At 41.6% G+C, this 16,459-nt stretch overlaps 1 protein-coding gene across 1 annotated transcript in view; it reads left to right on the top strand.

Annotated features, from left to right (window-relative positions):
* LOC122540083 (ephrin type-B receptor 2-like) overlaps positions 1-16,459 on the top strand; it is a 768,846-nt gene that overhangs the window by 327,484 nt on the left and 424,903 nt on the right. Inside the window, exon 2 of the mRNA XM_043675394.1 lies at positions 13,313-13,377. Coding sequence (XP_043531329.1) covers positions 13,313-13,377 — 65 coding nt within the window. The remainder of the gene's footprint in view (positions 1-13,312; positions 13,378-16,459) is intronic.

Here is a 16,459-nt window from a genome sequence, read left to right as displayed (position 1 = left end):
TTCCTTCATGTCAAGTTATAAGTACACAGAATTTACAATAGCACCAGCTCACAGGCCTGTTGACATGCAAACATGCAGGCTCCCTGAGTGGAACAATTTGTGCTGAGGTGTATGTCCCCTTGTTCACTGTTATATGATTCATGTGGTCATAGAGGTGTTAGTGATCTTCATGGATATGGACTGAGTTGTATAGATTTAGTTAGCTGTAAGTCTGCACAATTGCCAAAGCTGCAAAGGTAAACATTCCTCGGGCACTGCTCCCTATTTGTTGTCTAATGGTTTGAATAAATGCATTTCAGATATATTTAGTTCAGGGCTACATTTGCTCTTGGACCTCTTCTATTGATCCTGAAGCAAGTGACAGGCTTCCCAGTCCCCACAAACAAGATAAACAACCATTCAGATTTCACAACACACTCACATTTTGCAATCAGCCTTACAGTACCTAAGCTTCAATTATAACTTATTGGAGCTGGGCAAGTAAACCAAACAAGGCACTCTATAGAATAATATTAAACAATGACCTGCTGAACCTGAAAGAGAGATTGTGGCCTTTGCATTTCCTGGATTTTAAGAGATCTGCTGAAATGAGCATTATTATTACAATTTACATAAATCATTCAGATCATGTGGTAGCTAAATTTACTAATGACATAAAAATAGACATGACAGTAAGTGGTGAAGAGTATATAAGGAGACTGCAAAGAGATGTGGATGGATGAAGTGAGTGAGCAAAGATCTGGAGTAAAATGTGGGCAAGTGTGAAATTGTCCAATTTGGCAGGAAGAATAAGAACATACGAACATAAAAAATCAGCCCAGAAGTGGGCCATCTGGGCTTACTAGGTCATTCAACAAGATCATGGCTGATCATTTTGTGGGCTCAACTCCACTTACCCGCTTGCTGACCATAACCACAAATTCCTTTACTGTTTAAAGATCTATGTTTGCCTTAAAAACATTCACCGAGGTAGATTGCCTGTACCTGTGTTTTGGTTTTTTGCCACTGTTTACTTATTATTTACTTATCTATGCTATTTAACTATGTGATTGCCTGTATTGCTCGCAAGACAAAGCTTTTCACTGTGCCTCAGTACACGCGACAATAAATTCAATTCCATTAAATTCAATTCTCAACTGCTTCACAGGGCAAGGAATTCTACAGTTTCCATCCTTTGGGAGAAGAGGTTCCTCCTCAACTCAGTCCTAAACTGCTCTCCCTTATTTTGAGGCTATGCCTCTGAGTTCTAGTTTCACCCGCTAGTGGAAACAATCTCCCTGCTTCTATCTTATCCATTCCCTTCATAATTTTATTATGTTTCTATAAGATCTCCTACCCCATTTTTCCAAATTCCAATAAGTATATTCCCAGTCGACTCAATCTCTCCTCGTAAGAAAACTATGGAATCAGACGAAAGTGGGGACTGCGGATGCTGGAGATCAGAGTGGAAAAGTGTGGTGCTAGAAAACCACAGCAGTTCAGGAAGCATCCGAGGAGCAGGAGAGTCGACGTTTTAGGCATAAGCCGTTCATCAGGAATGATGCTTCCTGATCCGAAACATTGATTTTCCTGCTCCTCAGATGCAAGCTGACCTACTGTGCTTTTCCAGCTCCACATCTTTTGAAACTATGGAATCAACCTAGTGAACCTCCTCTGTACCCCTTCTAGTGCCAGTATGTCATTTCTCAAGTAAGGAGACCAAAACTGCACACAGTACTCCAGGTGTGACTTCACCAGCACCCTATACAGCTGCAGTATAACCTCCCTGTTTATAAAGTCCATCCCTCTGGTGGTGGAGGGTTGCTTTTCAGACTGGAGGCCTGTGACGAGTGGTGTGCCACAAGGATTGGTGCTGGGTCCACTACTTTTTGTCATTTACATAAATGATTTGGATGTGAACATAGGATGTAAAGTTGGTAAGTTTGTAGTTGACACTAAAATTGGAGGTGTAGTGGGCAGCGAAGAAGGTTATCTCAGAGTACAGCGGGGTCTTTATCAAATGGGCCAATGGGTTGAGGAGTGGCAGATGGAGTTTAATTTAGATAAATTTGAGGTGCTGCATTTTGGAAAAACAAATCAGAGCAGGGTTTATACACTTAATGGTAAGGTGCTGGAGAGTGTTGGTGAAAAGAGACCTTGGAGTACAGGGTTATTGTTCCTTGAAAGTGGAGTCACAGGTGGATAGGATAGTGAAGAAGGCGTTTGGTATGCTTTCCTTTATTGGTCAGACCATTGAGTACAGGAGTTGGGAGGTCATTTTACAGCTGTATGGGCCACTTTTGAAATATTGTATGCAATTCTGGTCTCCCTCCTATTGGAAGGGTGTTGTGAAACTTGAAATGGTTTAGAAAAGGTATACAAGGATGTTGCCAGGGTTGGAGGTTTTGAGCTGTAGGGAGAGGCTGAATAGGCTGGAATGGTTTTCCTTGGAGTATTGGAGGCTGTGGGGTGACTTTAAAGAGGTTTACACTTCATGAGATGCCTGGATATGGTAAATAGACAAAATCTTTTTCCTGGGGGTCGGGGATCCAGAACTAGACGGCATATGTTTAGGGTGAGAGAGAAAGTTATAAAAGGGACCTAAGGAGCACCTTTTTACACAGAGGGTGGTGCAGATATGGAATGAGCTGCCAGAGGAAGTAGTGGAAGTTGGTATAATTACAACATTTAAAAGGCATCTGGATGGATATATGAACAGGAAAGGTTTAGAGGGATATGTGCCAAGTGCTGGCAAATATGACTAGATTAGGTTAGAATATCTGGTCAGCATGGAAAAGGTGGATCGAAGGGTCTGTTTCCATGCTGTATATCTCTATGATTCTGAGACTAGCAATGAAGGACAATATTCCATTTGCCTTCTTAATTATCTGCTGCACCTGCAAACCAACATTTTGTGATTCATGCACAAGATAACCCAGGTTCCTCTGCACAGTAGCATGCTGCAATTTTTCACCATTTAAACAATAGTACATTTTGCTGTTGTTAGTACCAAAATGGATGACCTCAAATTTACCAACATTATACTCCATCTGCCAGACCCTTGCCCACTCACTTAACCGATCTACATCCCTCTGTAAACTTCGCTCTGCCGCTCATTTTAGTGTCATGTGCAAACTTTAACACACTACATTTGGTCCCCAACTCCAAATTGTAAACAATAGTGATCCTAACATTGATCCCTAATCAGAAAAATATCCGTCTATCCCCATTTTTGCTTTCTGTTAGTTAACCAATTCTCTATCCGTGCTAATACACAACCCGTAATGCCATGCATCTTTACCTTACGCTGTCGCCTTTTGTGCGGCACTTTGTAGATTGCCTTCTGCAAATCTGAATACACTGCATCCACTGCTTCCCCATTGTCCACTGCACCTGTAATGTTGTCAAATAATTTGCGTAAATTAGTTAAGTCCTAGTTGATTCATACAAAGTAAACATTTCCTCTAAATGGTGAGAGGTTGCAGAGGAACTTGGGTGTTCTTGTGCATGAACCACCAAAGGTACAGCAAGTAATCAGGAAAGCTAATAGAATGTTATGTTTTGCTGTAGAGGGCTTAATATGCAAGAGAATAGAATTTATGCTTCAACTGTACAGAGCACTGGTAAGACAGTATCTGGAGTACTGTGGTTCCGAAGGATGTTATTTCATTGGAAGCAGTTATAGAGTCATAGAGATGTACGGCACAGAAATGTTTGGTCCAACTCGTCCATGCCAACCAGATATCCTCGATATGTCTAGTCCCATTTGCCAGCAATTGGCCCATATCCCTCTAAACCCTTCCTATTCATATACTAATCCAGATGCCTTTTAAAGTTTGTAATTGTACCAGCCTCCACCATTTCCTCTGGCAGCTCATTCCTTACACGCACAAAAAAAATTGCTCCTTTTATATCTTTCCCCTCCCACCTTAAACCTGTGCCCTCTAGTTTTGGACTCACCTACCCTGAGAGAAAGACCTTGGCTATCCATGCCTCTCATGATTTTATAAACCTCGATGTGGTCACCCTTCAGCTCTGGATTAACGGTCCAACGATAATACCACTAAGCAATTGCCTCCCCTACAGTGTCCGGTGTAAGTCAATGCTATTTGACCCCTATGGTTTTATTTTGATTACACCTTTCTTCTTTCTTTTTTGTGTAAGTGAGTAGCTATTTCAAAGAGCAGATTAGCCTGAAACACATTTTTGTGGATCTGGAATCACATGTAGGCCAGTCCATGGAAGCATGGAATGGCATGGCACATTTCCTTCCCTAAAGGCCATTACTGAACGAGATGGGTTTATAAAGCAATCTGGCTATTTCATGAGGACTATTACTTTATTTCAACTGTTTGTTGTGATTTTAACACTTGTCTCTGAATCATTTGACCAGGTCACTGGTTTACTTGTTAGGAACCATACCCAATATACAGTAATACCACACCATATCCCCACCATACCACAGGCAAAAGCTAATGCATTGATTAGGATAGCCATCCATTGGAGATCATTGAATTGTTCTTGCTGACAGATGGTGGAATTGGTTCTCTAATACATAACTGAGTGATCATATCATTTTATAATAATTTTTCAAACACACTGATGATCTGCATGATTATTCTAGGTGCCTTCACTTCAGTCTATTGAACAAGCGTATATTTTAAAAGGGAAACTTGGTTCTCGGGGTGAAGTAAGCACTGAAATCATCTCCCTGTCTTCAGTGCTGTTTTCTTTGCTGTCTTTCAATCATGTGAAAACCTTACCCACAAAATTTCATGAGTCAGACAGAACATCTGCTACAAACCTTCCACAGTACCTTAACCTCCTCAGAGCAATCACAGGAAACATTTCTGGATGAATATCGTTTCCAAGTTACGGACTTGGTGAATGGTTTCTGCTCCATTCTCTATTTCTTTGTTTACACTATTTCCATATCCTTTCTACATTTTCTCTGGAATTGTTGATGTGGATCAGCAATGGTGTATTCATGCTCAAAATAGAAGCATGTGTTTTCAAAAACACACTTGACTGCGTAATTCAGACTGAGACTCGGCCAACTGCAGTACAAATGGAGCATAATGCTTTGCAAGGAGCCATCTTTCAAATGAGATATAAAACCAAAACCCTGTGTTCTGTCTTAGGTGGACATAATAGACCCCACAGCCAGTATTTGAAGAAGACCATGAGAAGTCTCCCAATGTTCAAGTTAATACTTGTTCTTCAATCACTCAAATTCATTATCTTATTACCACGTACATATTTCTACATGACAAAGTGAATATATTTTAAACTGACATGTTAGCTGAAAAGGGCTTCATTTTTCCTGCTTTGAGAAGTTGAGAACAAAATATTGGGGAGACTTCTGATTCAAATATCTTTCAAACCAGGTTACAGTCACAAAACTCACATTGGTGGGTATATGTCACGGGAGTTGTTGAGTGTGAAGGTATGTCTTGTGAAAGATCATCAATCCCACGTAAGGATGTAAAAAGTTGACCATGAAGGAAGCATTTTTGTGACCAGCATTTTGCTGCAATTTAATAATTGACCAACCAATCATGGTCGAATGGCTCCAAGGAGCTAATATTTTAGAGACTATGCAGTATATAAGAGTCCAGCAAAATATTCACCGTCACCGAGTTTGGTCACTGAGGGGAGGTTCAACAGGTTTAGTTTGGTCCTAACATTCTTGGAGAAAGTGAGGACTGTAGATGCTAGAGATCAGAGTTGAAATGTGTGGTGCTGGAAAAACACAGCAGGTCACGCAGCATCCAGGCACAACCCTCACTCCTGATAAAGGGCTTATACCCAAAACATCAATTCTCCTGCTCTTCGGATGCTGCCTGACCTGTCGTGGTAATGTTCTCGGGCAGGGGACTGCACTAATGTAGACAGAATATCTGGCACTGTTCGATGAACTTAAAAATCACACAACACCAGGTTATAGTTCAGCAGGTTTATTTGGAAGTACAACTTTCAAAGCGCTGCTCCTTCGTCACTAGATACATCTTTCGGCAATGGGCTGAACTTGAAGATGTAGCTTTGCTTTAGCAGAGGAATAGGCTGGTAACCACTTTTGTCAACTGGCTGCCAGCTTCTGATTGCCATTTCAGTCGTCACAGAGAAGCGAGGTAGTTGTACCTCTTCTTTAAGGGCAGTGTTAGAGAAACCATTTGTGAATTGTAAAGCATTCGATAAGTGTAAGCAAACTGTTCTGAATATGATTTTTTGAGATTTATGTTGTGAAATAAACTTGTCTGCTGGTCAGATTCTCACTTGACTACAACAAATGTCTTTATTGCTACTGAAGATGAGATTCCAGAACTGCATTTTCCACTCTGCCAGCATACCCACTCCAGTGGCTTCAGTTTTATCTGGATCTCTCTATATTTACCTTGATACGTCGCCTATGTCTGACTGCAATTCTAGAGAACCTGTACTCTGCTTATGGGATTGGCCAGATATATAGCCACAAGAGCATGTAAAGAATCTGAAAACCGAAACAACTGATGTCAGTGCTGGGGTAAGTGACACAGCCATTCAGGCTACTGTGGCCATATGTAATCTATTAAGTACCCGGAGAGAATAATTCTTGCTCAAACAAACACTGCTGATTGAAAGAATTTGTATCACTGTATAACATCATGATATTGTGAATATAAATTTCTTGATTTGGACAGCTGCCCAGAATCCAGCTTCCAGAATGGCAAACTATCAACTCATTACACTTGGTGCTATTTTCACTTGTAACATTCACAGATCACAGTGGTTTCGGGCCTTTGACCCACTGTCCAGTGATTGTATGCTTGAATCCTATTCTTCAGATATCACTGGAGAAATTAATTCACCTAACAAAAACTACAGCTGCTGGAAATCTGAAACAAAACCTGATATTGCTGGAGAAACTCAGCAGATCACTGCAAGAAGAGTTACTGGACCCAAAATGTTGGCTATGTTTTCTTTCCACAGACATGCCAGACCTGCTGAGTTTATCCAGAAATTTCTGTTTTTGTTTTGAATTAAGTCATCACTTGGATACATTGAGTTTTGTTAGTTTATCTCCGTGTTTAATATACTGTACTAAGTATTGTCTGATATTTACTATCATCTCAATGTCTGGTGTTCAAATGTATCAAGTCACAATAGAAATAAATGGTTAAAAGGACAAGACTTTCAAAGAGACATGACTGGATAAGATCTTTCAAAATGCCTTAAATTCAGTTTTGTTATTCACTCCTGGGACACGGATGTCGCTGTCTAGGCCAGCATTTATTCCCATCTCGTGTTGGTGAGCTGCCTTTGTACACTTAATAATATATTATAAATTTATTATTCATTCTTCCATTTACTGGTGACTGTGAGTGTGAGTGTGAGTGGGGCTGAAACAACTGGGAGAAACTTTAACTCCTGAAATAAGGCCAGTTTGAGTCAGGTAGGTTACTGTGTTCAAAACCGGAATCCAGATCCTGACTTGCCTTTCACCTAGCCACTTTTGGTTTGAAAGGGAACCTGTCAGCTTTAGGAAACATTTTAGGACTCATTTTTATTGCTATTCTGAACTCAGATCAGGGGAACATTGTCAGATTAAGGAGGTAATCTTTCTTTCCACTAACTAGGTGATGTCCTAGTGGTATTATCTAGATTATTAATCTGGAGACCCAGATAATGTTCTGGGGACTCAGGTTGAAATCACGCCACGGCAGATGGTGGAATTTGACTTCAATTAAAAAAAACGTCTGGCATTAAGAATCTACTGATGTTCATGAAATCATTGTCAATTGTTGGAAAAACCTATCTGTTTCACTAATGTCCTTCAGGGAAGGAAATATGCCATCCTTATCTGGCCTGCCCTACATGTGACTCCAGATCCACAGCAATGTGGTTGATTCTCAGTTGCCCTCTGAAATGGCCGAGCAAACCGTTCAGTTGTACCAATTGCTACAAAGTCTCAAAGAAATAAAACCGGATAGATCACCAACCATTGACCTAGGTACCAGAAAATTCAATGGCAGAAACAGCCTGGTCGACCCTGCAAAGTCCTCCTCAATAGCATTGGGGAAGGGTTCCAAAATTGGGAGAGCTGTCAAACAGACTAGACAAGCAACAGCCTGTCACAGTCATACTCATGGAGTCAATATCTTACAGACAACATCCCAGCCATCTCCATCCCTGGATTTGTGCTGTCTCACTGGCAGGACAGACCAGCAGGGGGGATGGCACAGTGGGATACAGTCAGGAGGGTATTCTGTAGGAGTTCTCAATGTTGACTTCAGATCCCATGAAGTGTCATGACTTCAGGTTAAACATGGGCAAGGAAACCTCCTGCTGATTACCATGTACTGTCCTCCCTTGGCTGATGAATCAGTACTCCTCCATGTTGAACAACACTTAGCAGAATGACTGAGGATGGCAAGGGCACCAAATGTACTCTGTGTGGGGGATTTAAAGGTCATCCACCAAGAATGACTCGGCAGTAGTACTGCTTGTCGGATCTGCAGCTGGTTGTGAGGGAATCGACAAGAGGGAAAATCAGGCTTGACCTCATTCTTACCAATCTGCCAGCTGCAGTTCATGACAGTGCCAATAAGAGTGACCTCTGCACAGTCATTGTGGAGGTGAAGTCCTGCCTTCACATTGAGAATAACCTGCGTTGTGGTGGCTCTGTGTCAAATGGGGTAGACTTCGAATAGATCTAGCAACTCAAGATTGGGCATCTATGGGCACTGTGGGCCATTAATAGCAGGAGAATTGTACTCCAGCATAACCTGCAACCTCATGGCCTGGCAAACCTCCATTCAACCATTACCATCAACCCTGGTTCAATGGAACGTGCAGAAGGGCATGGCGGAAGCAGCACCAGGCATACCTAAAAATCATGTGTGAACCTGTTGAAGGCATCAAACAAAATTACTTACTTGCCAAACAGCATGAGCAGCAAGTGATAGACAGAGTTAAGCAATCCCACAATGAACAAGATCTAAGCTCTGCAGTCCTTCCACATCCAGTCATGAATGGTGGTGGACCATTGAACAACTCACAGGAGGAGGAGTCTCCACAAATATCCCCATCCTCAATGATAGAGGAGCCGAGCACATCAGTGCAAAAGATAAGGCTGAAACATTTGCAGCAATCTTCTGCCAGTAGTGCTGAGTGAATAATCCATCTCAGCATCTGCCAGTGGTTCCCAACATGACAGATACAAGCCATCAGCCAATTCAATATCATGAAACAGCTGGAGACACTGGATACTGCAAAGGCAATGGGCCCTGACAAAGTGCCAGCAATAGTACTGAAGACCTGTGCTCCAGAACTTGCTGCTCCCCTAGCCAAGCTTTTCCAGTACAGTTACAACATTGGCATTTACCTGACAATGTGGAAAATTGCCCAAGTATGTCCCGTGCATAAAAAGCAGGACAAATCCGGAAGGTGTTATCAATAGTGCAATCAGCAGATCCTGCTCAGCAACAACCTGCTTAGTGATTCCCTGCTTGGGTTCCACCAGGACCACTCAGCTCCTGACCTCATTGCAGCCTTGGTTCAAACATGGACAAAAGAGCTGAATTCCAGAGATGAGGTGAGATTGACAGCATAGAGAGAGTCATAGAGTCCTACAGCACAGAGCAAGTCCTTTGGTCCAGACTGGTCCATGCCAACCAAAATGTCCATCAATACTAACCCCATTTTCCTGCACTTGGCTCATATACTGCTAAACCTTTCCTATCCATGTATTTGTCCAAATGCCTTTTAAATGTTGCTAATGTACATGCCTCAACCACTTCCGCTGGCAGCTTATTCCATATGTATACCACTCCCTTTTATTCTTTTTCCCTCTCATCCTTGATTCCCCAACCCTCTCATGATTTTATCAGATCTCCTCTTAATTTTCTACGCGCTAATGAAAAAAGTCTTAGTTTGTCCAACTCAGACATTTGAAACATGGCAACATCCTTGTAAATTTCTTCTGCGTTCTTTGCAGTTTAATAACATCCTTCCTATAGCATGGTGACTAAAACTGAACACAGTGCTCCAAGTGTGGCCTCACCAACGTCCTGTACAACTGCAACATAACTTCCCACCTTCTATACTCAGTGCACTGACTGTTGAAGGCCAGTGTGCCAACAATCTTCTTCACTGTCCTGTCTACCTGTGACTCTACTTTCAAAGAACTGTGCACCTGAAGTCTAAGGTACCTCCATTCCACTACACTCCTTAAAACCATGAAACTCCTACCTTGATTTGACTTTCCCAAATGCAAGATGTTACACCTTTATTGAACTCCATTTGCCATTCCTCAGCCCACTTCCCCAGCTGATCGAGGTCCTCCTGCAATTTCTGATAGCCATTGACTTCAAGGCTGCATTTGACCAAGTGTGGCATCAAGGTGCCCGAGCAAAATTGGAATTAATGGGTATTAGAGGCAAACTCTCTTGTGGTAAGAGTCATACCTGGCACATAGGAAGATGGTCATGGTTGTTGGAGGTCAGTCATCTCAGCTCTAGGAATCTCTGCAGGAGTTCCTCAAGTCATGTCCTAGGCCCAACCATCTTCAGCTGCTTCATCAATGACCTTCCCTCTATCGAAAGGCCCGAAGTGGGGATGTTTGCTGATGATAGCATTATATTCAGCACCATTTGCCGCTCTTCAGAAACATGGAGCAGTCTGTATCCAAATGCAACAAGATCTGGTCAATATTTAGGCTTGGGCTGACAAATGCCAAGTAACATTCATACCACACAAATGCTAGGCTTGGCCATCATCAATAAGAGACAATCTAGCCATCACCTCTTGACATTCACTCAATCCTCCACTATCAACATCCTGGGAGTTATCATTGATCAGAAACTCAACTGGACTCACCACATAAACACAGTCTCTACAAGAGTAGGTCAGAGGCTAGGAATGCTACAGTGAGTAACTCACCTCCTGACTCGCCAAAGCCAGTCCATTGTCTACAAGGTACAAGTCAGGAGTGTGATGGAATATTCCCCACTTGCCTGGAAGGGTGCAGCTCCAACAACACTCAAGAAGCTTGACACCATCCAGGACAAAGCAGCCTGCTTGATTGGCACTGCATCCACAAACATCCACTTCCTCCACCACCAACGCTCAGTAGCAGCAATGTGTGCTATCTACAAGGTGTACTGCAGAAATTCACCAAACATCCTCAGACAACACCTTCCAAACCCACAACAGGTTCCATTTGGAAGGACAAGGGCAGCAGATATATGGGAACACCACCACCACCCTCAAGTTCCCCTCCAAGCACTCATCATCCTGATTTGGAAATGTATCCCCATTCCTTCACTGTCACTGGGTCAAACTCCTGGAATTCCCTCCCTACTGGCATTGCAAGTCAACCCACAACAGGTGGACTGTAGCGGTTCTAGAAGGCAGCTCACCACCACCTTCTCAAGGGCAACCAGGGATGGGCTACCAATGCTGGCCAGCCAGTGATGCCCACATCCCACAAAATGAATAAATTTAAAAAAAACTGCTGCAAGGATGTACCTGCCCAGACATCCCCCACAATCCCACTCCTAATCTCTCTGGCCCTACCCCTTGTCCCGTTTTCTGCCAAGGTGTGTTTATGGGGATTGTTGGCAGGAATTTGGAACACCATCATTAAATTGAGATAATCTGTTGGGTTTTCAGATAGATTAGGTTATTTGGTATTCTGTTGTCTTTTGTTTGCGTTTTATTCCGTAATCTTGTAAATAAATTGTGTTTTGTTTAAAACTACGGTGGTTTAACCAGCTGTATCTCTCCTGGAATATCCACGTTACACCTGCTTAAAGCAACTCGCAAAGTTAGAGGCTGGGCTACTTTCTTGAAATATTTTGAGGGGTCTGGCCTGGTCCATAACACAGACAAGAGATTAAATGGACAAACAATTAAATAGACCTTAAACTATAACACGGCAAAACATAGTGTGAGTATTACATTGTAATAGCTGGGATGTTTAGAAAAAAAAAGTCTTGCTGGATGAGATAAGAGATTAACTAATATATGTAATTGATGAGGTATTAAGGAAAGTATCACATTGCACTATGTGAGAGATTAGGGACAGTGTTATAGTTTAGTTTGGGGAGAGTACTGTAGTTGATAGTCGAGAGATTAGGTAGATGCAAAATTGAGAGTATTGTGATGTAATAGATGAAAGATTAGGGATGGTATCACACCGTAGATGAGCGATTAGAGAGAGAATTACATTGTAATTGATCAGATATTATGGGAATATTACAAGAAAATGTGTGATATTAGGGCTAGTATTACACTGCAATACTGATTATTGAATGTTATATATGAGAGATTAGGGAGAGTCTATGGTGATCATTACTGGCCCCGGCTATTAATGTAATGCAACAGATAACAATGTAACTAAGGATCAAGAGATTGTAGTTTCGACTCCTACCTGGCTTGAGTGCAATTGGGGGTGCATAGTGGCTTAGCGGTTAGCACGGCTGCCTCACAGAGCCACAGGCCTGGGTTTGATTCCACCCTGTGTGGAGTTTGGACATTCTCGTGTCAACATGGGTTTTCTCTGGGTGCTCTGGTTTACACTCACAATCCACAGATACGCAGGCCATGTTAAATTGTCCATAGTATTCAAGAATGTGTGGGTGAGGTGGGTTAGCCATGGCAAATACAGGGATAGGACACTGTGGGGGAGGGGGGTCTGGGCGGTGGTGGGGTGGGTCTAGGTGGGATGCTCTTCAGAAGGTCTGTGGACTTGATGGGCTGAGTGACCTGCTGCTACACTGTAGGGATTGTATGAATGTATGAGCAATTGTGGACATTATAACACTGTAATAGCTAAGAGGTCAAGGACAGTATTTCTGTAATAGCTGAGAGATTATGAAAAATATTATACTGTAATTTGAGAGATTAGGGGGAATATCTCACTTTAATAAATGATTTGATTTATTATTGTTACATGTAACAAGTTACAGTGAAGAGTATTGTTTTGCATACCAGAGAAATACTGACAGATTATGCCAAATAGTACAGTAATTTGTGAGAGATTAGGGAGTGTAATAGGTAAGACATTAGGGTGAGTATCTCAATAATAGATGAGAGATTATGATGAATATTGCACCGTAGTAGGCATAAGATTAGGGAGAAGTAGTTGAAAAGGGAACGTTTGCTGGTTTGCTGAGAGTGATGGAAGCCGCAGCCAAGCTCCCAACAAGTCTTCGTTGACGCTGATTAAATAAAATATAACATTCCAAGTCTGTCATAAGTATAATTTTTATCACTATGAATGCTGCAAGACTGTATACAAAAGCCAGCTGCCCAGTTACTCAAGTTAAGTGGGTTTCCTCTTTTTGCACAGAAACCCTGATGGATTCGACAACAGCAACAGCAGAGTTGGGTTGGACAGCACACCCTCCTTCTGGAGTGAGTATCCTCTTCATATTACAGTTTTGTTTGGAAAGCAAGAACATAGTGATTGTGAAGAGCTGTATTTAGCATCAGGAGAAATAAAAACAAAAAGTGCTGGAGAAACTCAACAGGTTTGGCAGCATTTTGGAGAGGTTTCCAAAGAGTAGTCCGATCAGACAGCAAATATTAACTCTTGTTTCTTCTGCCACGGATACTACTTTATTTCAGATCTCCAGCATCCACTGTGCTTTGCTTTTATTTCAAAATTGTGGAACTGATTATAGGTTACAGCAAAGAGGGCTGTATAATAAGCTGAAAAGAATAGATAGTGGGAAAAAAAAATTCAGACCATGTTAGCAAGGGCTGATATGATATTCAGCTTCTTAAAATTTGGTGATGCATAATCTCCAGATGTTCACAAATGTTCTCATTCTGGATCTCCCCATGGCACAGGAGGGTGGAAGTAAGCAGTGCAGGTGGTAGCTAAGAGCTTCTGTAAAGTAATGAGTGAGAATAGGGGAAGGGTGGAGAGAATGTAAAGGGAGAGATAGTTGAGGGACGAGAAGGAATGGCAGGGATTGTTGACCATGATAAAATTGACCTGTCAGCTATAGCTCAGTTTTGCCAGCCCTTTCACTCTGTGCTTCACTTTCAGAAATTTTTGGAGAGCCATCAAAAATATATTATGTATCCTTACAGATACTTACAGCTGAAACCCTCTCATCGAGTTGGTGATGCTGTTTTCACATTGCTTTTGAAGCTTGCTTATGTTGTAATTGCAATTATGCCGGGACTAAAATGTTTACTTTGCATGGAACCTTTTGTCTGTAATTATTCACATTGTAGGTTAATGGGAAAAGATGCTTTTCCTACAGAATAGAAATACAGCTGATGTTGTAAATCTGAAATAAAAACAGAAAATGGTGGAAATATTTGGCAGATCAGGCAATGCCTATGGAGAGAGAAACGATGTTTCAAGTGAATGACCATTCATCGGGTACTTTTCTTGTTGACCATCTCTCTCCATATAATTATCCCCGTTCCTTGTGATCATAAAATAAGTTTGCCTGTTCTTTCAGAGATGCTTGGAACAGGCCATTTCCCATATTCAGTGCTTTGGGGTCAGTGTCTTTAGCTCAGGATCAAAGTGTCACAAAGTGCAGTCAGGATGAAAACTGCCCAATCCTGTTAATTAGGATTTCTGGTTGCCACTGTCAATGCTGATTAAAGTGTGTCTTCTTTATTTAGGATTAACACCTTGATGGCTGTCTATTATATTTTCATCTGATGTAAGTCAATGTTCATTAAAATGACTGCCTAGAAATTCAAACGTCTCTACTCAGGTCACTCAAAGGTCTCATTTTATTACAACTTTTAAACAAGGTGGGTTTTGATGAACATGTCCACACAACTCCAAATTCCTGATGTCTCACAACAGCCTGATCATTGACATTAGAACAGATGGATTATAATATCACAGACGAATGAGTCACTTTGTGTGTTTATTGCTTTCTAAGAATATTTAAAGGGACTGCACATGAAAAGGAATTGCCCGTGACTTGAAGGAAATTATTACTGGATACTTTGAAACTTATGTACTCTGGCTCACACTTTGATTTGAATTCTGGGTGTGGAGGGGTGTTGCACACCAGTCACTGCTTTAGAAATTAGCCTTGGGCTATTTAAAATTCTAGACCTCATTTAATCCATCAACTAAAATCCTGCATGTTCAGTCCAATGTTGAACAGTATTGTTTCTCTGGGACACATCAGGAATGTCAAACATTACCTGTTGGGCCACTTCTGCCCCTGAGTAGCCTCTCTGTACTCGTCTGGTGAAAAAAAGCAGCTGGATTACGAGGAGGTGGTCCAAGACCCAAAGGTGATCCAGGACCACATGAAAAAGAAACTGGACAATTTTAATCTGGACACAAGTTTAATGTGGGAAGGTACACAGAATTAAATGTTGAGGGAACATGGGAACATAGAACATTACAACATAGTATAGGCCCTTCAGCCCTCAATGTTGTGCCGACCTGTGAAACAAATCTGAAGCATATCTATCCTACACTATTCCATTTTCATCTATTTGTTTATCCAATTACCATTTTAATGCCCTTAAAGTTGGTGAGTCTACTACTGTTGCAGGCAGTGTGTTCCACAGCCCTACTACTCTCTAAGTAAAGAAACTACCTCTGACATCTGTCCTATATCTATCGCCCCTCAATCTAAAGCTTTGTCTCCTCATGCTTGCCATCACCATCCAAGGAAAAAGGCTGTCACTTTCCATCCTACCTAACCCTTTGATAATCTTATATGATATTTTCAAGTTTGAAGCAGAATTGAAACTATGGACCTTAATGACAAGGGCTGTCAGCAGTTATAACTTTCAAAGATGATCTGCGAATCATCCCGTTGGCTCCTGTGAATGGTTGTTCTGATGCAGATGTAACTATGCTCAGTTTTCAATTAGGAATTTGGGAATGTTCATGAATCTCTTCAATAAAGAGATGTTCTGATGGAAAAAGGAGACATTTTCAGACACAGTTCTGAAGTAGGTAGAATTTGAATCTCTGGCCCAGAGGTAGGAACATTACCACAAGAACCTTTAAAATGTGTCTGCTGCATTCAGTTGGTACCATACTTTTCTATTTGACTGAAAACTTCCATGTGCTAGGCATGTTGTGACACACATCTGGGATAGCTGGCACTCAAACGTGGGATCTTCTGGCCCAGAGTTAGGAACACAACACTGCACCATTAGTTGCCCCTTTTCACTAATGTGTAATGCTGTTCTTTAGTTACATTTAATGACTCAGTAATATAAACCAAGAAACTGCAAATACCCAATAGTCAGTCAACATCAGTGAAGTGAATGGCCATTACCAAAAACAGGAGTTGCTGGAAAAACTCAGTAGGTCTGGCAGCACCTGTGAAGAGAAATCAGAATTAACGTTTTAGGTGTGGTGACCTTTCCTCAGAGCTTTCTTTGCTTCTGTGGAAAGTTCACAGGACCTGAAACATTAACTTTGATTTCTCCTCACAGATACTGCCAGATCTGCTGAACTTTTCCAGCAACTTCTGTTTTTGTTTCTGAT

The sequence above is a fragment of the Chiloscyllium plagiosum genome, chromosome 34 (assembly GCF_004010195.1).
Source record: "Chiloscyllium plagiosum isolate BGI_BamShark_2017 chromosome 34, ASM401019v2, whole genome shotgun sequence".
NCBI lineage: Eukaryota > Metazoa > Chordata > Chondrichthyes > Orectolobiformes > Hemiscylliidae > Chiloscyllium > Chiloscyllium plagiosum.
This window is presented reverse-complemented; position numbering and strand designations above follow the sequence as displayed.